Source organism: Ovis aries, chromosome 4 (genome assembly GCF_016772045.2).
Source record: "Ovis aries strain OAR_USU_Benz2616 breed Rambouillet chromosome 4, ARS-UI_Ramb_v3.0, whole genome shotgun sequence".
Classification (NCBI taxonomy): domain Eukaryota; kingdom Metazoa; phylum Chordata; class Mammalia; order Artiodactyla; family Bovidae; genus Ovis; species Ovis aries.
This window is the reverse complement of record NC_056057.1, coordinates 64,356,466-64,379,559: the sequence shown is the minus strand read 5'-3', so window position 1 is coordinate 64,379,559 and position 23,094 is coordinate 64,356,466. Positions and strand designations below refer to the sequence as shown.

Below are 23,094 nucleotides of genomic sequence, written 5' to 3'. Positions count from 1 at the left end.
TTTCTGTTTCAACTTCTAAAACAGTAAATATTCATAGATGTATCTCATATAAACAAAAAGTTTTGCTAGGTTTAATAATCTTTCAGAGCGTAAAAGGATCCTAGGTTAAAAAGATCTGAAAACCATTGGTTTTAGTTATGTTTTCAACATATGGTCTACATTAGAAATCCATATATAGTTTAAATATAAAGCAAATCATTTTTAACCACCCCCACCTCGCCCCCACCACCGAGTTTTCTTAGCATTGCCTTTGTTCTTAGGTTTCTGTGTGTCTGTCCAGAAATGCCCATAAGGAATCTTTGCCCCTAGATCTGCGCACTACCCTCCTGGGAGTAGGTACCAGCCACAGTTTCCTCCTACCTGAAAGGAAAGCGGGTCACTTGTGTGCATTTATGGACAGATTGTCATTGTCTCTCACATCTGGCTAACTCCTTTATAAGGAAAGAGGGACAGCTAGCTGGGGATATGATTGCTGGCTGAATGATTCTGTGTGTAAAACCTTTATCTAGAGACAGAATTGGAATTTGGAGGGAGTGTTTATGAGTTCATCATAAAGTGGTTTACCTAATGGTACTGCAGTCTATCAACAAAAGATGTAATTATTTATTTAAAAAGATATTGTGGTAGTCTCTGGGAATACAGTGAATAAAAGAGACAGCCCTTGACTGTAAATGTAAAGTTATGTGTGCACCTTGAGATGAAGTTGAAGGTCATGGGTAACAATGAAAACAGTTTAATGAAGAAGCCACTTTTTTAGAACACTTACAAAAAAATAACATCTTGTTGATGTTATTATTTTAAGTTCAATGTCGGGGCAATGAGGGATTAGACATGGATGTGAAATTCATGCTATTTTGACCCCTGCCTCTTTAGAACAGTGGAGGAGAGGCCCTGCTCCCAACCTGGTGTTCTCGCCTGATCCCCCCAAAGCTCTTGTCTTCTCTGCAGCTCTTAACCTAACCCAGTCCAGGACTGTCACAGCCTCCCTTGTTGTCCCATGAAGTCCCACCCAAAGTGAGAGACAGAGGAAACAAACACACATTTTCCTTGTATCCTTGTTTCTGCCACTACCGCCTACTGAGGAATCTGTAAGGGTTCTATTCGTTTACAACGTGTCTCTTTTTTAAGGCCACCCAGAGGCAAATTTGGAGCAAGTTTGCTAGGCAAAAAAATTAAAAAAGATAAGAGAAAGACACGGCTGAAATATCCCTCAGTGTATCCTACAAACACCTTCTTTGAAGGCATGGAAACCACAAGCCTACAGAGCCTGCCTTGGGAATCTGTAGCCAGCTATGTTTTCAGAGAATGTGGGAGGCAGAGTTTTCCTACTATAGTGTTTATAAATATTCCAGAAATGCCAGGCATTGGTAGGGTGACCTGGTTTATGGAATTGGGAAAGAGCCACGTGGAAACCTAAAATTATTTTTCTATTTTTTTACCCCTATGGTAAAATGTATGAAAATTCTGGAAAAAAAAAAAAAAAGGTGAAGATAATCCTGAAGAAAACAATAAACCCAACCAACCAACAAACACTATCAGAGTGGTTTTTGGAATCTGTAAAAATAAAATATTAAATTGAATTTGAAGAGCCTATTTTTTAATATAGTATTTATGGAGGGGAAGGCTTTGGGGAGTAGAACTGTTTGCTCAATTAAGGAATATTGATTGCTCAATATAAGAACTTGTTTACTCTAAAATTGTCACCAAAAAATTTGTGTCAAGGAGGAAGGCTTCTATAGCTATCAATACTTAGGATAGACATAAAGTAGTAAATTGAAGTGGATTAGTATTTTATGAATTGTGTTCCTCTTTATATTGTACCAGGATATGTCCATGTGCTATGAAAAAAGAGTTCTATGGTCATGTGAGAAATCATCTTATATATTCTCCCAATTGGATATTTATATGCATTAAAGGATAAGAAAAGACCTACAATAAAGAAAACTCATTTAACTTTGTTCAACACAACCTTATTCATTTCTTGGCAGGAGTCTTATGTCATGGAACCCCTAGCTAATCTCCTATGGAAAAAGATTCCACAAAATACTAGTTTAGGAAATGGTATAGGAGATAATTGAATATATTACCTCAATACTTTTGATGGACAGATTTAGCCAATCCAGAAAATTCTTCTAGTGGCTCTGAAAGAAGACTGAGGTAAATGCTGGCCTGTGTTGGTAAGGAATTGCCATTGTCTTTCACATCTGGCTACCTCCTTCATTGGAAAGCTGAAGAGCCAGCTGGGGTTATGACAATTTGCCTGCGGGATTCAGTGTGCTAGAAGTCACAGCCAACTATTTTATCCTTCCCTCTAGACTTCAGATGGATTGTGGTTACGGCACCCTTCAATGTTTTTTTACAAAAAAAAAAAAAAAAACCCCACATTTTAAAAAATGCTTATAGATTTTAAAAATGACCTACTATATCTATGGGGTTGCCTCACGTATTCATAGGGAACACCAGCTATTTGCGGTCATGGAGCAAGGGAGCATGCCAGCATGTGTTACTTTCTAGAGGGAGATGAAATGATTATTCCCACCAACCCTCAAACACACCCCTCCTTAGGAAAACAAACATTTGCAAGTTTATTTTATAAAATCCGCATAGAACTTATATAAATACATTGTGACAGCGGCTGTCATACTGCATATATCAAGAAAGTGCTTTGAAATTTTATGCAAATACATGGGTGATGTATACACTACTGTGCACCCCAAAAGACTACTCCATGTGTTCCTGGTGCCAAGGAAAACATGAATGTTCTCCAAGTAATTCAGAGGAAAAGTCACCACAGCCCTGTACCTTTCACAGCCCTGTTCTCTGGGCCTGTGAAACCGACTTTGAATGGCTAATCCTAAAGCACGCAGGGTGGGAGTGAGAGTGCTGATGGTTCATTTTTATCAGGAACTTTTATAGATTAAGTTCTGTGCTGGGTGCTTTAAGTACATTCACTCATAACGTTTTCACAACATCTTTGTAAGGTAAGTGGCATTGTTTAGTAATAAAATAACCGAGATGCACATTACATAAATTGCCAAGGTCACTCATTTGTTAATTTATGGAGCTGACTGAGATTTACAGTTAATTTGACCCTACAGTATTTGTAAGAACTAAACATTTAGTGAGCACTTATTTGTGCACCAGACACTGAGCTAAACCCTTTACCTCCATCATCTGATTTTTTATATGAACTTGTGAGAATGGGTACAGGTTGTTTTTTTTTCTAATTTACAGATGAAGAAATTGAAACATAGAGAAGTAAACTAAATTTAGTGCAAAGTAGCAAAGGATTGAACTGGGGTAGGAGAGGGCTCTTAACCCCAGGGTTTGTTCCTTTGAACCATGTGGATTTCCAGTTTTCCTTCTCGATTTAGACTCTGGAAACTACCTGCTTGTACTGAGTTCAAGGAGTGGGCTTCCCCAGTGGCTCAGTGGTAAAGAATCTGCCTACCATGCAGGAGTCACAGGAGATGTGGGTTCGATTCCTGGGTAGGAAAGATGCCCTGGAGGAGAGCATGGCTACCCACTCCAGTCTTCTGGCCTGGAGAATCCCATGGAGAGGAACCTGGCTGGCTACAGTCTATAGGGTCGCAGAGTCAGACATGACTTAAGTGACAGCACGCACCCACTGAGCTTAACGCACAGGGAGATAGTGAAGGCTCATGCCTTCATAAACTAGGATTTCATAACTTTAAAAAGTAATTATTTTCTGCAGATTTTTGATTCATCACCCATTATCAGGAATTTGGTATCCATATGCATGGAAACGGTTATTTGTACAACTCTAATAAAAGACCACATTGGGGTTTTGAGAGACTGTTTCAGTGTAAAGACCTCATATCTAAGTATTAGGTGAAAGGAAAGTGAAAGTGAAGTCGCTCAGTTGTGTCCGACTCTCTGTGACTTCATGGACACCAGGCTCCTCTGTTCATGCGATTTTCTAGGCAAGACCCTGGAGTGGGTTGCCATTTCCTTCTCCAGGGAACTTCCCAACCCAGGGATCGAACCCAGGTCCCCCGCATTGTAGACAGACACTTTACCGTCTGAGCCACCAAGAATGGCCCCCTTATTAGGGTTTGCAGCTTTTTGTCCCAAACATTGGGATACATGTACATCTGAGGCTCTCCTCCTTCATTCCTGTCACCCTTTGGAGTTAGGAATAGTTGTGAGGCAAATCATTTAAAATATTTGCTAGGAACAATTTCAGTGGAATACTGCTCCTTTCATTTGCAAGCGTTAAGAACTCTTCTGTTTTTCAAAGTGAAACTTATTAGACCCTTTGAGAACTATGGATTTTGAATCCATATGAATTTTGTGGTTGCCCAAGTTTCCCTAGGATGGCATTTTTATTAAATGAGAGCAACCCTTTTTAAAATATTTATTTATTTGGCTACACTGGGTCATCGATGCGGCACATGGGCTTTCTCTAGGGGCTGCTCTCAGGGGCTTCTCTTTAGTTGCAGAGTGCGGGCTTCTCATTGCGGCGGCTTCTATTGTTGTTGCAAAGCCCTTGCTCTAGGTGAGTGGGCTTCACTATTTGCAGCACTCGGGCTCAACAGGTGCAGCTTGCAGGCTCTGGAGTTTGGGCTCAGTAATAGTGGTGCATGGGCTTAGTTGCTCCTTGGCATGTGGGATCTTCTCGGCACTGACTTGGAAGTTGGGTTCTTAATTGGACGCCCGAGAGCAACCACCAGGGACGACCACCAGGGACACCCGAGAGCAACCATTTTTCACACAGATTTGATGCCAGAGAATGGAGCACTTGTGATTTCAGTCAGGCCACTTGGGAGGATTTACAAAAAAAGAAGGGAGACTTGAGCCTAAAGGCTATCCCAGGCTAAACTAGTTAAAAGGTCAGTGGATCATAGTCTTTGTCCTACACTACTGGAAACATCTTCCTAAAACAAAAGCATGAAATAGTCACTGCACATGAGAATCTCTAGGATGCATTTTAAGTAAAATATAGGACATAAATGTAAGTGTATTTTCCACTTTAGCAATTTTTCTGGGGGGGAGGAATGGAACCATTTTGGTTGTCTCACCCACAGACTCCCTAAAACATAAGATGTTATGTCCTATCTAAAAAATTAAGAGAAATCCTTCACTTCGAGGGCAATATCTATAATCTACACACTTGAGCATATGCCAGACTCTCTTCAGATTAGAAATATTTTCAACCAATCTGAATTAGCAATGTTCTGATCATGAGTTGGTCATATACTTTGACCTACTTGTTTATAACAGTTTTCTGAATTAGGCAACCAAACTTGAGTACTGGTTGATGAAGATCTTTATAAATAGCATAGGTCAATTTAAAACGTGACTTTCTGGATTTCTCGGTCAAGAAAAGAGCTAGATGTCCACAGTCAGTGTGTAAACTTTCACTCAATCTGCTTGTTTTTGAGACATTGCCATCATCCTCCCGCTGGTTTGGAAAAATAAAATGGTTGCTATTTCTGAGTCACTGCCTCCCTGAGTCTTCGATGTCTGCCTTCCAAATACTCCGCTTCCGCACTGTATGGGTATTCAGCACTGGTCTTTAAAGAGAGATGCTGCATGTGTTCTGAGTTGCTTGGCTCTATTTCAAATGGATTGGCCTTCCCCTGGTTTCCAATCAAAGGTGACCTTCCACTCTTTTTCCATTAGTATCATAGGAACCATGGAAACTGTCCTTGGCTTTCATTGAAACGTTTATGGTAATTCCGACAAGCGGCTGGCCTTCTGTTTGAGCTATGGCCTAAAATAACTTGTCCTGAACTGTTTTCTGTATCTTTTTCTGAAATAAGATACAATTGTTGCTCAGGTAGAACTTTTTTTTTTATTTTTTTATTCCTTTTAATAGGGTTAAGGGTTTAACCTTAACCTCTGGGTTGCTAGGCGTATTGTCATAGTTATAGAGCTGTTGTCTTCTCAGACCTCACCCATGACCTGGCAAACTTTCCAGCCAGCTGCCCCCTCACTGAGGTACCTACTCTCTTCCGGCTTCTCTGGAGCACCTTCTGGCCAAGACTATGAGACAATGCTTCTGAACCTCGTCTGATATTATTCCAGGAGAAGCTCAATTTAGTATAACTCATTGTTTCTGCAAGAAGCCAAGCACTTTCTCTTTCTGCTTATGAGTCCATTTGCCAGAGAATATACGTATGTTTTGTCCCCAGGTACTATTTTATAATAGGTATTGCCAATGGTGATCATCTTCTTAGGCGGATGCCTAGTCTTCCTAAAAAGAGTTTATGATAGAGGAACTATCTCTTTTCTGCGCTGGACAAGAGTCCATCGTCTCTGCATGTCTGTCTGCCATTGTCCCCTCTGTTCCCCCCATTTTCCCAGTCACTCTGGTTCTCAGCCTGGCATGCCTACTGCATCCATCCTCTTTGATTGCACATTGCCACTAATATCATGGAGACCTCTGATCACCAGCAGTGTCATCTGAATTTTCCTTTCCATGTGTTTTACTCAATTATAGAAATCCCAAATCAGTGGGCCTGTACTTGAACATTTCAAATTCTTTTCAGCTTTACTTTCAGCATCTTTCTTCCTCAGGACCAACATGGGCATCCGTGGCAGGCACTGGGCTTGGGATAGCTTGAGTGACGGATGCCAAGTTATATTCACAATAGTCCTTTCCGTCTGTGACTAGACTCAGTAACTAGGGGATTCTGTTGTTCTGCATCTCTTCCTCCCTTAGGATGGAGTTTGCTCTCACAAGAAGACAAATGGGTGCACTTCTCTTTTTCACCGGAGTTGCCCAGACTTGTCAGAATGCAAGCTTTGGCTCCAGCTATGAGCCCCTCATCACAACTATTTCCAACAGCCTGTACACATCTTTTCCTTTGATCATATTGGGCCTAGATTATGATCATCCCAAGAGCTAGCCAAGATTGGGTTACATCCTGATTGTCTTAAAACACAAACTTAGAATTGGTTGACAAGACCAATACCCACAGGCATCACTAGTTTGAATGAATAGTGCTAGAAGCCTCTAGTTTCTCTGGACAGTGTACCTCAATAGAGCTAGAGTGTTTATAGGACTCTGTGGGTATTATATTTACAGTATTTTATATTTTATTAGAATTTTAGGGAATTGTCACTTGATACAAAGAACTGTACATAGTCATGTATACTGAATGGAAGTTTAGAAATTTTTCATTTAAAGATCAGTGTCTAACATATAGAAACTCAAATGTTTGTTGCAGAGATGAACAAAAGCCAAAATGCTGTGACTCATCAATTCAGAAATTTAAGTTTAAATATAATCTTTTTTTCTGTAGTGTTTTCAGGTATACTATATTTATGAAAAATCTCGAAGACTTCTAAGTGCAATTTTGTCAGTACAGTAAGGGGATCCAGATATATCTTCATTAAGACTAATTCATTTTAAGGCAACAGATATTTTTAGACCTTAGGAAACATTACTGGAGCACAAACATTTTTGAATTATTCCAGTTTTAACTGACAACTGTACAAGTAGGTGTTTAACTAAAAACCAAGCACTTCCGATGTTACTGTGGTCTAGCTGTGGAGCTGGGAGGAGAGAAGCCCTTGACGAAGACAAAAGGAAGATTAACCTAGCTTCTATCCTCAGTGAACTCTCAACCCAGTTTGGGTAAATAATAAATCCAAATGAAAGACTGCGGAAGCAAAATAAAACAATATGAAGCATGTGGTATATTACATAAACTACTTCTGGTGTCAAAACTTAAAGCTCAACAGAAAGGTTTTAGACGAGCAGTCCATGAGCATACTGTGGGACAGTATTTCTAGAGACACTTGCCTCCAGTCAAAGGCTTTCGTGTGGCTTCCTCCTTAGTGCATAACCAGCTTTGCTGCAGTGCAGACAGCCTGCAGAACATGAAAAATGCCCTTCCTCCTGCACAATGGTGTTATTTCCTTCCTTTCAGGAATGGCTCATAACTCACAGGAGGTGTGAGTTCTGAATGATCGGTCTTTTCATCTCCCTGGAAGTGGGCCAGACTGTAGATAAAGCGTTTGATGTGTCAGCGGTAGGCTTGTAACAGCTTTGACTACTTACATGATGATGAAAGGTTGAACTTTGATAAAAATGGCAAGAAAAGGAAAAGGGCTCGTTTTCTTTCTTTTAGTTTTTTTTTTTTCAGAACGGCAGTTGAAAAATGTCCTACCGGGGTGGTCTGGAAGGTGTCTGGGAATCTGAAACATCAGGAGGTTGTTCTCCTGTGGATTTGTTTGTTTATTTGTTGATTGTTTCAGAGAGGGAACCCCCGATGCTTGCCAGCAAGGCCAGATTCTCAGGGCCCTTATCGGCAAGTCCTACCTCTCTGTTCAGTGAGCCTTGAAAAGAGGGGTCACATCCTTCAGGGCAGATTACTGCTTCTGCTCCAGTTATCCCTCAGCCCTCAGCTCCCATATGCAGACATCAAATGAACCAGGGCTGGCAGATCTGTTCTGATTCCCAGAGCTTTTTTATCCCTCAGGTTGCAGGGCATTTGCTCAAAGATCGCATTGGAGGTTGATCCTCAAGGGTGGTCTTATCTTCCTGTTTCTAAAATGGACAAAGACAGGGAATAAAATATTCATGGAAACTTCCAACCAGTTGGAATTTGCCTCAAACAGTATCCCAGTTGTTATCAGTGATTTGTGTGTCTGCCTGTGGGGAAAGCTGGGTTTGGGGAAGAGGAAGAAATTTGAAATTTTCTTTTTCAAAGCAGAAACATTAAGGAAAAAAAAATCCTGCCATTCAGCTAAGTGACAAGAAAGAGCAAAGAACCAGGACTCAGAGGAAGACAGATGAATTTTTACTTTTAGATATGAGGCTTAAGCAACACATAATGGAAACCCTCTTTTAAAATGGTGTTAGTAAAAAGAATCAACACATTTACATCACCTATTTATTTATGACTCTAATATTTGTTTCACAAAATTATGATCTTTGGCCCTGCCTCCACTTGCCCTTGAAGTCCACTGTTGTCTCCATAGCTAGGCTGAACCTGCTCACCCAGGCAGCTGCTGAACATAAGCCTAGAGCCGGCAACAGAGGAGGCCTGGCTGTGGTACCATACAACCCCAACCCCGGCCTTCAGTTTCTCTGAAATCTCCTGTAGGTATCTCTGAACATGATGAATACAATCAGACTCTCTGGGGATCCCCTGTCTGGCCATCAGAGGACACTGAAGTCCCTGCAGGGCTTACTGTTAAGGGCCAGAGAGTGACAAATCATACAACTTGGTGGGAACTTACATATAGGGGCCCCGAAGAGACCTGTTGGCAAACAGGATGGTTTCCTCCTTCCTTAACATCCAAAATGTTCTTGAAGGTGTCCATCAGCACCGATGATCGGCCTGAAACGACACGAGTGAGCAAGATGAGAAACTCAGATTATCTGAATGGAGTGTTCACCTTCTGAAAGGGAGAATGAAATAACTAGAGATGAGCAGGGGGAGAGGAGCAAATGGGAAGTGAGGAACTTGTTCAGTTCAGTACCATATAACCAGGATTCAAACAGAAGTTCCTGGCTGTCTTTTCCTTTTTGGTAAAACATGGGAAAAACTAGCTTGTTCAGGGAGGGAAAAGCTGATAGGAAGGTTATTATAGTGTTTTGTAGTGACGTTAGAGCTAAAACATTACATCTGGTGCTACACAGTGAAATGAAATGTCATTTCTTTAATAATAATAACTTTGGTAGGTATAATAATGTGCTCTCTAGCTCATCTAGATATTCACATTCTAATCCCCCAAACCTGTGACTGTCACCTTATATGGCAAAAATGACTTTGCAGATATAATTTTAGTTAAGAATGTTTCCAGTAGTCATGTACGGATGTAAGAGCTGGACCTTAAAGAAGGCTGAGTGCCAAGAACTGATGTTTCTGAACTGTGTTGCTGGAGAAGACTCTTGAAAGTTCCTTGGACAGCAAGGAGATCAAACCAGTCAATCCTAAAGGAAATCAACCCTGAATATTCATTGAGAGGACTGATGCTGAAACTGAAGCTCCAATACTTTGGCCATCTGTTGCGAAGAGCTGACTTATTGGAAAAGACCCTGATGCTGGGAAAGATTGATGGCAGGAGAAGGGGGTGACAGAGGATGAGATGGTTGGATGGCATCATCGACTAAATGGACATGAGTTTGAGAAAACTGAGGGAGATAGTGAAGGACCAGAAAGCCTGGTATGCTGTAGTCCATGGGGTCACAAAGAATGAGACACGAGAGATTATCCTGGATTATCTGGATGGACCCTTTTTTCAAGAGTCCTTAAAAAGGGAAAATGGAAGGGTCAGAGTTAGAGGAGGCATGATAATGGAAGCAAGGGCCAGGTTCAGAGAGAGATTTGAAGATGATACTGATGGTTTTGATGATGGAGAAAGAAGACCAGGAACCTAGAAGTTGGAAGAGACAAGGAAACAGATTCCTCCTAGGAGTCTTTAGAAGGAACACAGCCCTGCCAACACTTTGATTTTAGCCGAGTGAAATTGATTTCAGACTTCTAATCTCCAGCACTGTAAGATAATAAATGTGTGTTACTTTAAGTCACCAAGGCTGTGTGGTAATTTGTTAGATCAGCAATAGGAAACCAAAACAATAATATGAGCAACAGTACGATTGGACTTGGAAACATTAATTGATGGGAAAAATGAAAGGAATTTGGTTCAGGCTTGATTCTTAAGGCAGGCCTTGATTTTCTGAATAGGCAGTGAAGAAAAGAAAAAGGTTTTGTTTTTATCAGCCCAGTGGGTACTTCTCAGAGGTCATTGTTTGCTCAAGATTTTCATGGGGCAAAATAAGTACCGTGGCAAAACTTTGCTGACATACCTTTGATTCTCTGTGTGTAGAACTGAAGTTGAGTTTTATTTTATGACTTGAAAACAAAAACCCATGCATAGCATGATGTTCAGATTCTTGGGAAAGAAAGTCTCCAGGATCCATACAGATGGTGATGATAAAGCCTGAATTGGACTCAGCACAGATGCCTCAGAGAAGCGTAATTCAACTCGATCAACCTCAATCACCCATTCCTGCCCTCCTTTCCATGAGCATGAGTAAAAGTAGCCTCTAGCCACTGAGGTGAAATGGGGCCTGATTCTTCTCTCAGAGAACTCTTCAACCTAAAAAATATTCTCCATCATTCAGAACACACGTCTTAATCATGTGTTATAAGCTATGATGTGTGCTAGCTGTGAGGAACTCACAAGATAATTATAACTTAATCCCCAATTGATGGACGCTCCTGTTAATTAGGCATTTGCAAAATGTGGTGCCTTGGACAGCAGCATTCAAGTCGGCTGGGAAAGTTATCAAAAATGCAGGTTCCTGGATCGTGGCTTGAGAAACGTTGGTCTAGTGTAGTAGTTCTCAACTTGAATTGATTTTGTACCCCGCCGTCATTTGGCAGTGTTTATTGCAACCAGGGGATGAAGGGGATAGAGACGAGGGATGATGCTAAACATTCTACAGTGCATATGATGGCTCCCTGAAGCAAAGACTTAAAACATCAGTAATGTCAAAGTTGGAAAGCCCTAGGCTAGTGTTGAGTCTCACAAACACACACACACATGTACACACACACACACACACACACACACACACAAATTATTTTAGCATGTGGTAGTAGTGGTTTAGTCACTCAATCGACTCCAACTCTTTGCAACCCTATGGGCTATATATATAGATAGATAGATAGATAGATAGATAGATAGATAGATAGCCTGTCAGGCTCCTCTGTCCATGGGATTTTATAGCATGTAATATAAACATATATGCCAGTGTATTGTGTGTGTATATGTGTATGTGTGTATGTGTTCATATATACCTTTCTCTTGCCCATTGTAATGGGCTTATGAAAGTAAAAGTTGCTCAGTCATGTCCACCTCTTTGCAACCCCATGGACTGTAGCCTGCCAGGCTCCTAAGTCCATGGAATTCTCCAGGCAAGAGTACTGGAGTGGGTTGCTGGTTCCTTCTTCAGGGGATCTTCCTAACCCAGGGATCAAACTCAAGTCTCCTGCACTGCAGGCAGATTCTTTACTGTCTGAGCTACCAGGGAAGCAGCTGATATCTCTGCCTTTGTCCACTCTTCTTCCACGCACTCAGCCTCACAACTCACTTACAGCCTCTCTTCTGTGTTGATTTCTGATTCCACACTGGCCAAGAACAGGGGAAGCCAAGTACTAAGTCCTTCACCTTTGAAGTAGCTGTCATGATCCAGAATTTTATCAAAATAAATTTCCAGGTTGAATAGGGGCATGGATAAAGATATCCATTTCTTTGGGGGAAGTTTTTTAACCCAATTTGTAATTCAGATTTGGTGCTCTGCTCCCAAATTTGCTTTATACCACTGGTTGTTGTGATGTAAAAATTGTGAGTCACACATGAGCTCTTTGTGCCCACGATTTATTTCTTCCTTACGCTAGTTCCTCTAGTTTTTCCTTTTCTTTCATTCTCACCTCCATCGAGAATCAATGGAGAAGTCTATTTTCTTCAGAGTTGAATATTGTTTTTAAAAAATTACTCTCCAACTAACAAAAATCACTCTCGAATGTGGTTGCGTGTAGCTGACTGGTCTTAATTGGTTAGACATGCACTGCTGTGCTTCCCACCTCCTGTTAGGTGGCCGCGATCTGTTTCCTGGTCAAGGAATGAGTGCCATGTCACGTGCTGCAGAACAGTTTCCAGCCCCCAATTCCCAGCAGACCTCAGGGATGGGAGAAGCGTCCTGCATGCACATGGCTGTGGTTTTATCATCTTGCACTCATCACTGCATTCAGTAAGATGCTTTCTCTTTCTGTTTTAATTATGCAAAAGAACTGCTGCTTTAGGGTAAACTTTGACACAAAGTAATTGTGTTCTTGACTAAATCAACTAAAAGAAAATTAAGAAAATAGACCTGGCATAAGTTCCATGTCTTTCTTTTAAAAACAACTACTTTTGGAGAAGCACTTGCATAGGCAATAGGAACAAAGAATCACCTCTAGAGGACAAGTTTGCCTTTTCAAGGAATGGGCTGCTGCTGCTGCTGCTGCTGCTAAGTCGCTTCCGTAGTGTCCGACTCTGTGCGACCCCACAGATGGCAGCCCACCAGGCTCCCCCATCCCTGGGATTCTCCAGGCAAGAACACTGGAGTGGGCTGCCACTTCCCTCTCCAATGCATGAAAGTGAAAAGTGACAAATGTGGAAATTGTAGCTCTCCAGTATCCTGGACGTTCCTAGCTTTTCTTGTTGATCAAATGGGAATACAGCCATTAGTCCCTATGCATTTTGACCATTTAGACATTTTCAAACATTAGACAAAATGGATACTAGGACTTTAAAAATTGAAGTTGAGGGATGCTTTTTGAAATATTGGCACTAACAAACATTTAGCTGGTACCCAAATTATGCAAAACCCACGGAGGTAAAGGGATGCAGACAGCCCTGAACTCTGCCGTCTCATCAGCATCTTGTAGTTGAAGTGCTCTGAAAAATTTACCTGGGTTCTGGAGCTCATTATATGTGGTGGCTCTTCCTTTCATTCAGTGGATTTTTACTGAGATGTTTCCTTGAGTCCTTTGAAGGATATTAGGCTCAAAGGACTGGTTCCTGCCCATACTATAGTCTAGCTTAGAGACAAATCCAGTGTTGTCTGTCAGGGTTAAATGTTCATGTGTGTGTCAAAAATACCACAGGAGTAAAGATGAGAAAAGAAAAGATACAAGATTATAGAGGAGGTTGTTGGGAATTGAAAGGGTCTAGAAGACTTTACAAAAGAGAAAAGGCATGAAATAGACCTTGAGTGAGGCAGGATTTCCATAGGGGTCAGTGATGGGGGCAGAAAGGGAAAGTTGCATGTATAAAGAAGAGAGAAGGCTTGAGATATGTTTGGGGACAGGAAGGAAATAAGATATATTGGAATCCCCTCTCTGTGTTGGTAGGAAAGGAGATTGGAGAAAAGATTATGGAGTATCTGGGGCAATAAATAACTGATGCATCCAAGTGTTAACATGGTAAAATTTATTTCTTGCTCATTTAACAGTTCCTTGCAGGTGTTTAGTGGGTAGACTTCCATATGGTAACTCAGGGAAGCAGGCTCTTCCACGTTATTGCAGAATTCTTGAGAGCATGGCATCTTGTTGTTCAATCACTCAGCTGTGTTCGACTCTTTGTGACCCCATGAACTGCAGCACACCAGGCCTCCCTTTCCTTCACCGTCTCCTGGATCTTGCTCAAACTCATGTCCATTGAGTCAGTGATGCCATCCAATCGTCTCATCCTCTGTCATCCCCTTCTCCTGCTTTCAGTGTTTCCCAGCATCAGGGTCTTTTCCAATGAGTCGGCTCTTTCCAGCAGGTGGCCAAAGTATTGGATCTTCAGTTTCAGCATCAGTCTTTCTAATGAATATTCAGGATTGATTTCCTTTAGGATTGACTGGTTTGATCTCCTTGCAATCCAAGGGACTCGCAAGAGTCTTCTCCAACACCTCAGTTTAAAAGCATCAGTTCTTCTGTGTTCAGCCTTCTTTAGTGTGAGAGATTTCCGTCTACCTCCCACTGGGCACCCCTAACAGTAAGGGAGACTGGGAAATACAGATTGGCTCTGTGTCAGGGGAAGAAAAAAGATTCTAGTGGGCATCTAGTTGTTTCTACATGGACTTTTAGCTTGAGTGGGTTGAACTTTCTCCTGAATGTTATGGTTAAGTCATCCTCCACCTTAACATATGGACATGCTCTATAAAGAATGATTTTTTGGTGTATTATATTCACTGCTGGTAATCCCAACATATGGTAAACCTTGAATAAATCTTAGCTCAAATAATGAAACAGTTATGGATGCTAAATAAGGGTCTTAGAGATATTGAACCTTGTAGGATGGACTCGTGGAAAGAAAGCTGAGGCAGGTCAGTTAATTAGGAAGCGATGGTGATAATCTGATAGAGTCGATTTAATGCAATTACAGTAGGAATTAGTGCAGTTTTAGAACCAGAAATGTTTGCTTCTGCTTTTTTTTAACTTTCTTAGTTTACAGCAAAGCCCTGGCTTATAGTTTAGCCAGAGTCCCTGCTGAGTTGAAATCATAGAAGCAGGTTGTGAGCTGAAAGGACCTGGGACTTTCTTTGGAGGTATTAATTGGAATGCAGCCTCGGGACTTGGGCTATGCCACAATTCTGCAACCCAAACAAAATAAAACCTGACCAAAGCAGCAAACTTAAATTGGAGTTCAAGTTACTTTAACGGCCTCTTGGGAGACACAAACTGCAGTTGTATTATGCATGCAAAATTCACTCTTTGACCTTATTGTAAGGAAAATTACTGGAGTGCACACAGTCTTTGGCCAGCTTTCCAGTGTGTTGGACAAGTTAACGGCCATGCAACTATGCCATATTTTTCTTAAATTTTAATTTTAAAATATGCTTGAAAAATAGATGCTGATCCAACAAGAACAGAGAAAATTGATGAAAAGAATACATTCTCTGTGCACCTAAGAGAAGCCGACATCCAGGCAACCTTGTGTAGCCCAAGGCTTCGCGATTTGAGGAAGTTAAAAGCTAAGGAGAGCCTTCTGCCTCCCTCTAGATTTGACTTTTGTGGTTTATGTATAAGCCGGGGCAGACCTCAGAGTGTGACCAAGACTCAGGTTATGCGCCTCTGAAGTCTGGTGAAGGGCCAGAGTCCAGGATTATACAGTCGAGAGAGGAAACTCACTGAGAACAGCTAGGGATTCCTGGGAGATTTTTAGTGATTCGTGCTGATCTGGAAATAATGTAAAAACAACAGAAGGACTTTTTGTGGTATTTTTGTGTGTTTTCTATTGGTTTGGGGAAGAAGCCAACTTTAAAGTGGCTTAAAAATAATAAATATTTTAAAAGACATAACATGCTCTACCCTTTTCATCTGTCCCTACCAAAAAATAAAGCCTGCACAATGAAAATGGCAGGAATAGGAAGGGAAAGCAGAAACAACAGGCGACAGTACTGTGTCGGCTGGGAATGAATGGGATCCAGACGGCTAATGTCTGGTGTTAATACAGAAAGTGCTGGAGAAGGTGTGAGGAAACGCTATGAGGGAATCTTTCCCGTGCGAGGCCCAGGACTCTTTGAGGCGTGAGTTGCTTATTTCCTGAGGCCTCTCAAGATAAAAATTCCAGGCTTGAGGCAACGGGTACTTTTGAGGGTCTACTAGTTTGGTTTCCAGCTCAGATCCTAGAGAAGCCAATTCATTGAAATGTCATTTGCCTAGTGATTGATCTACCCAATTTACTTTGGTAAAGAAAAAAAACTGAATTATTCACAAGTTTGATAGTAATTCATATTGCACCGGATAGCTTTCGCTTGAGCTTTGCAAAGCTGTTGAATGTAAATTGACTGGAAAGCCCTAGTTTGTTTTTTTTTTTTTTGTCGGCTTTATGGGGATTCAGTTACAAGTTGTTGAGGCTGGAAAAACAGGCATCCCTGCTAAGGAACGGAGAAAGGAAGTTGGTATGCTCATCTTCACATTTTGGAGGGGCGAGAGATACTAAAGGGCAGAGAAGCAGGAGATACTGAGGAAGAGAAGGAATGGATGTCAGAAGTGATGGATGCTGGAGGACAGAAAGGGTCAAGAATGAGAGACAATGGAAGAGCTGAAGACTCTAGAACATTTTCTGAGGCTGCTGAAGTCTTTTTAATATCAGTCATCATAAACCTTCTACTTGATTCATATTAGTTTGACTGAGTGACTTCAGTGAAATGATTCTTCTGAATGTTGGCTTCCAGTGTATCCATTTTCAGCAGATTGTCTTACTTCCCCAAATCTGAACCTTGCTGAGTCGTTCTAGCAACACCTTTAAGGAGTGGCCAAAAGGGAGGTCTTCCTGGAGGAAGCTTTACTGCAGGACTAGAAAGATGGGGGCCTGAAAGAGGAAGACACATCTCAGTAAAACCCCCAAAGTTGCTTTCTTGCCTTGGGCTTGGAAAGAGAGGTCAACTTGTCTGGGTTTGCCAGAGACGTTTCCTGGTTATAGTACTGAAAGCCTCAAATCTCAGCCAAACTGAGAGTGTTGGTTGGTCTTAAAAGCCAAAATGCTCAAGTGGCTCAGACAGTAAAGAATCTGCTTGTAATGCAGGAGACCAGGATTCAGTCTGTAGGTTGGGAAGATTCCCTTGGAGGAGGGCATGGCAACTCACTCCAATATTCTAGCCTGGAGAATGTCATGGACAGAGGAGCCATGGGTGGGCTACAGTCCATGGGGTTGCAAGGAGTCTGACATGACTGAGTGACTTTCACTTTCACTTCAAGAAGGAAAAAAACATAAAGAAAGGTGGTGGCGGTGGTGGTGAGTGGGGAGAGGTGATGCTGTACCCATCACTTTAGAGGCAGTCTTCTCGTGGGTTACAATTCACGGCATCTACGGGGAAGAGCATGGGATGCCTAGGGGCAGTTGCCCAGGTCTGAGCAATCACCCTGGGACCAACCCCAGGAAAGGTCTAGGTTTGTTCCAAATAGTTTGGTTAGACACTATATATATGCACGTACTTTTCTAAATGTGCTTTTTTCTCCTCTTTTCTTTAGGGAGGCAGGACACAGTGCCTGAGAGAAGTCTGTCCCATTCTATCCTGTCCTCAGCACCTTAGCCACATTCCCCCAGGACAGTGCTGCCCCAAATGTTTGGGTGAGTGATTGTTTTCAGGTCAAAGAACAATGTAATTTATTCTGGGAGTTTCTGTTGAGCGTTGTCCACTTTTTTATCTTGAAGTTTTCAAGTTGTGCTGTTTCATGCCTTCTTAGAGACAGAGTACTTGAGTATAAGGTGTGGTGGCTCAGTAGGTAAAGAATCCACCTGCAATGCAGGAGACCCGGGTTTGATACTTGGGTCGGGAAGATCCCCTGGAGGAGGAAATGGCAACCCACTCCAGTATTCTTGCCTCAGAAATCCCATGGACAGAGGAGCCTGGTGGGCTACAAGACCATGGGGTTGCAAGAGTTGGGCACAGTTGAGAGACTAAACCACCACCAAGGTGTGTACAAGGGTTTATTTCACTTCTGAGCCTCCCCAGAGCTTTCTTTTCTTTTATCTTCCCCTGTAGTTGTAAACCTGGTATACCAGACACCCTGGGATAATAGCCTGGTGTGGGGAGAATGGTCCTGAGGAAACCGTCTTTAATTGGACATTTGATGATTAGTAGGAATGTATTTTTGTGGGGAGAACAACATTGAGAAACTGTCTTTAACTGGGCATCTGACATTTAGTAGGAATGTATTTTAAAGGCATGTGAGGACTTCCTTGGCAGTCCAGTGGTTAAGACTCTGTGCTACCAATGTGGGGGGTTGGGAGGGGGATGGGGGCAGAGGCGTGAAGTTTCAATCCCTGGTCAGGGAACTAAGATCGCACATGATTCAAAGCATGCCCCCCAAAGAAGTGTTATTTTAAAGGCAAAAAACATGCAGGAGGATAAGGTGCCTCAAACAAGAGGTTTGGAAGGGAATAATGAATAAGTCAATAAAAAAGAGGGTTAGCTATTCCTTTTGGAGCAGTTATTATATACTAGGCACCATGTGAAAACTTCAGGAACTTTTTTTCTCGTTTAATTTTCTCAAGAGTCTGTGACATACAGGTGCTAAGTATAGAATTCTGAAGTGTATTAATAATATAGGGACCATGATTAGTTTTGTGCTGAGAAAGAAGTAGAATTCCTAGAAGGTAGCACAGCTAGTGAGCTATGGAGTTGACTTCTGAACATGAGTCTCTGTGATTCCCAAGTCCACGATTTAATCTGCTGCTTCTCAGCTTTCCAGGTAACATGGAGAGCAGCATGCATGTTACCATCTGAAGAGAAACACCCTGGATGGAGGGTCTCTAGAGCACAGAATCCTTTGGGTTTTGTTCGTAATCTATATATCAGCTTCTTCCATGTGGCCTTTAGGTCACTGAGTTGATTGAGTTTGACTGTTTAAGATTCAGATAAAAGTAGCTTGATCCATCAAATGAATACAATAGAATATGCAGCATCCCCACCAGTATCTCCAGGGATCTTTGGCAGGGGGCTTGGTTTACAGTAAGAGGCTGATTACTTTTCAGGGAAGCACAATGAATAACAGAAACTGAAATATTAAGCTCGCTTTGTTCTTAAAATGTCTCAGCTACTTTGCCTTTAGGAAAATATCACTGTTTGTCTCTTTTCTGTGGATCCCAGCCTCCAATCCTTATTGTCCACACTCTTTCCTGGAATCTTCTGTCTTTTCTGTCATACTTTGCTTCCTCCATCCAAAACACCTGTTAATTTATTTTTATCATTTCCAGCTTATCATACCCATACCCTGAAGTCTATCTTTCTGCAGCTGAATTGGCCAATAAAGGCATCTTGTTAAATGAAGGCAGCCTTCTCTTCTTTGAAGGATTCTGCTGCTAACTCTTCATCTAATAATGTTTGCCTTCCTTCTGTGTACACACACGCAAACACACACACAAACAAGCACCTGCTTTTAAAGTAATTTCATAGATATTATCAGAACAAAGGAGAATTGCTTAGACATGACTGACTGAAGGCATTTCCACTGATGTGTGTGCTTCTTGGGTTGCCCATGTGTGCTTGTGCCCCCAGAAGAGAAGTAGCCAGTTCACTGTTGTTGAAATCATCACGCTGTGGGTCATGGTGGAAACAGGGCCCCATCTAAGTGAGAAAGTCGTCCCAGAGGAGGCGTGGCTTGGGGCCTCAGCTTGAAGATAAGTAGGCTTGCCTAGAGAATCCTGTGGACACAGGAGCCTTGTGGGCTGCTGTCCATAGGCTCGCACAGAGCCAGACATGACTGAAGTGACTTAGCACTCATGCATGCATTGGAGAAGGAAATGGCAACCCACTCAGTATTCTTGCCTGGAGAATCCCAGGGATGGAGGAGCCTGGTGGGCTGCCGTCTATGGGGTCACACAGTTGGACACAACTGAAGTGACTTAGCAGCAGCAGCAAGCTTGATTAAAGCTCTGAAGCTGGTATCATGGATATGCTGAGTCAGATCAGATTCTCATATGAACAATGACTGTTGTATTAAATGCAGATTTTTCTATCTATTTGTGGTCATAAGTCAGACTACAAAAGGAAGAGCAAGTCTTAGGACACTCAAAAATCCTAATTCTCCCAAATGAGACCTTTACTGCTGGGCTAAGCCCCAGCGGAATAAAGTGGAAATGGCTTAGATTAGGCTATACACAGTCTCTGAACTGTTCTTTTGAATGTTTTATCTTATTTTGAGCCATGATGACTTTGGGATTTAGGTAAGATTGTATGTTCTTTGACAGTAGAAAGAAACATACCCACACAACAGAAGACAGGAAAAAAAAGGCAGGGTTGGGGGAAACACAGCAATGCTTAGTAGATGCTGAAATTTTAGACTAATTAGACTTTTGGATTTTTGGACACTGATTTGCTGTTCAGTTTTCCCTTGAGCAGGATTCATTCACATGACATACCCCTGCCTTTTGCACTATTTTCCTCTCTTTTCTCATTTTCAATGACAGCCTCATCAGAAGTTTCTATATAGAGAGCACCCGATGCACCTCTTAGAGTCACACAGCCCAAGATAATATTTGAATTATACGTGCTGTGTGCTCACTTGCTCAGTTGTGTATGGTTCTTTGTGACCCCCATGGACTGCAGCCCATCAAGCTCCTCTGTTCATGTGGATTCTCCAAGCAAGAATACTGGAGTGGATTGCCATTTCCTTCTCCAGGGGATCTTCCTGACCCAGGAATTGGGCCCACGTCTCCTGAATTGGCAGGTGGATTCTTTACCGCTGTGCCACCTGGGAAGCCTATTTGAATTATACCACCTCTAATAATGATAATACTTATCTGCCATTGGTCATATTTGTGCAGGGAGATTAAACTCAAGCCTTTTTTGTTCAGTAGTGTACTGATGTATCAATCCACCAGTCTAATTATAATAATATAATATAATATAAATAATAAAAGGCAGGACAAGGCAAACCATGTTATCACAATTTGAAACAAATACTCAGTTGAAGCAGAGCTATTTTTAATTCTTAAAGGACAGAAATATATCTTTGATGGAATAATATAGAAGACAGTATTTCAAGCAGTGAAAAATAATGTCACCATCATTTTTGTAGTAAATTAAAAAAAAATCTGCTTAGGCGTGTTTCTTATACTTTTATAGAGTGTCCTAAATCAAGGTGTGATATGATAGGTGTGATTCTGATGGGGTGGGTGTCCTGTACAAAGATTTTTGATGCTTCAGACAACCCTTGGGAGTTACCTAGAGGAAGACCTAGAGAAAGGATGAATTCTGTGTTTTTCAGGTAATCCTCTGATTTAATCTGTAAATTTTTACAAACTTCAAAAGACTTAGAACCTGAGTATACACAGAAGAATGCCTGTTTCAGTTGGGATATTGCTAATTGTTAGGTGCACATACAGTCATTATGCTAAATTTTATCTAACCATAAAAAACTTTTTGATGGTATACTTTAGCACTGACATTGTAGTTAGAGATGGTAATGTGTTATTGGGAGGAGGCATTTTGATATTATTTTATGACAAGTGAACTAAGTCAGGCCTGGAGAAATCAAGCTCAAGATCACCTGGGAGTCTGTATGTGGGACCCAAGTTAAAATTATCACAATCATCTTTTGAAGCAAGTTTGCTTCTTGTAGGGAGAACTAAACTAATGATTTAATTCTACATCTATACTGTATCCCAGCTTTGAGGTTGACTTTTAACGGGAAGATGGCATTTTTGTTGACACCTACTAACAGTAATTCCAACAGTTCTAATTCCGAGAATAGCATTTCATATGTGTTTATAGATACTTAAGCATTTCATTTGGTCTCCAATGAAATAGAGATTGCTTTTAATCTTTTTACAGGAAGAGTGTGGGTATAAATCTTATGACTGATGATTAATCTTTGACTTCTCAACTTAGTCCTTAATTGAAGTAACATTTCAGAGATATTTTTATGTACTCCAGAGAGTAGAAACTCAAATACTGAAAGAAAGGAGGAAATTGAATTGCACTCTTTATTTGGGGTTGATTTTTTTTCACCTTTTGGGTCACCAATCATATCCTTACATCAGTGAAAACCAAGGTAATTCTGCAAGAGGTGTGATGCCTGTGGGAGGTTGAACACTGGGTATCTGGAGCTGGATTCTTCCTCTCTGTGATCTTTGAGTTAGCATCACCCTTGATGCCAATGGACTTGTCATTTGTTCAACTGAGATACTATCTCATTAGTTTTTCTTTTTGCTCATCCTAGTCTTCTTTGGATATCTTGACTTCTCCTGCCTCTTCCCTGCCAACACCCACTTTCTGGATAATTTTACTCATTCTTTAAGATACAGCTCAGGCAGCACATCCTCCAAAAAGTCTTCTCTGTCCTCCCATTCTCATAGTTCCTAGAGTGGCTTCTTTCCAGAACTGACTGTCTTATTGTATTGAAATCATCTTTTGTGGGTTTGTTTCCCCAGTAAACTAAGCTCCACTGGGACAGGATGCCTTAGTCATCGTGGCTCACTAAGATGAACTCATAATAAAGATTTGTTGAACTTACAAGATTCAGTATGGAATCAAACTCTCTTTAGCAAAAACTCTTTGAAGTCATGATTCCTGGGAATCCCCTGGAAACATGTGACCCATGGCTCTGTATCTGTGCGCTGGATTGACTTGGTCTTGTGGCAATGCTTAACAGTCCTGTGCTATAATTGCTGATGATGAAGCGGGACAGTCCTGACCTCTGTCTTGCTAACACTATGCCGTTGCTTCTTTCTAGGTCAAAGGAAAGTGTTTGACCTCCCATTTGGAAGCTGCCTCTTTCGCAGTGATGTTTATGACAATGGATCCTCTTTTCTCTATGATAACTGCACTGCGTGTACCTGCAAGGTAAGATGGTTCTGAGGGGCTGTGGTCCAAAATGGATAGCATTTTGGTTTTAATGTTAATGCTATAGCCAAACATAATAACGTGTTATTTATGGTAACAAAGCATTACTGATGCCACTTTATCTGTAAAATTATATTGCATGTTCACAAGGAAGTTTAGACATAGGATCCAAGTTACAAATCACCGTTATCTTCCCAGGACCAGTAAGTGAGCTCTGGGGGTGAGAATTAAACTCTGAGGGGCTGAAGCACTTATAAAAATCAGATAAATGCACATGGCAG

At 41.4% G+C, this 23,094-nt stretch overlaps 1 protein-coding gene across 2 annotated transcripts in view; it reads left to right on the top strand.

The window, feature by feature from the left end:
- BMPER (BMP binding endothelial regulator) overlaps nt 1-23,094 on the top strand; it is a 257,047-nt gene that overhangs the window by 126,471 nt on the left and 107,482 nt on the right. For both annotated transcript variants that reach the window (XM_042248614.1, XM_004007905.5), the window contains exons 7-8: nt 17,496-17,595; nt 22,704-22,813. In XM_042248614.1, coding sequence (XP_042104548.1) covers nt 17,496-17,595; nt 22,704-22,813 — 210 coding nt within the window. The remainder of the gene's footprint in view (nt 1-17,495; nt 17,596-22,703; nt 22,814-23,094) is intronic.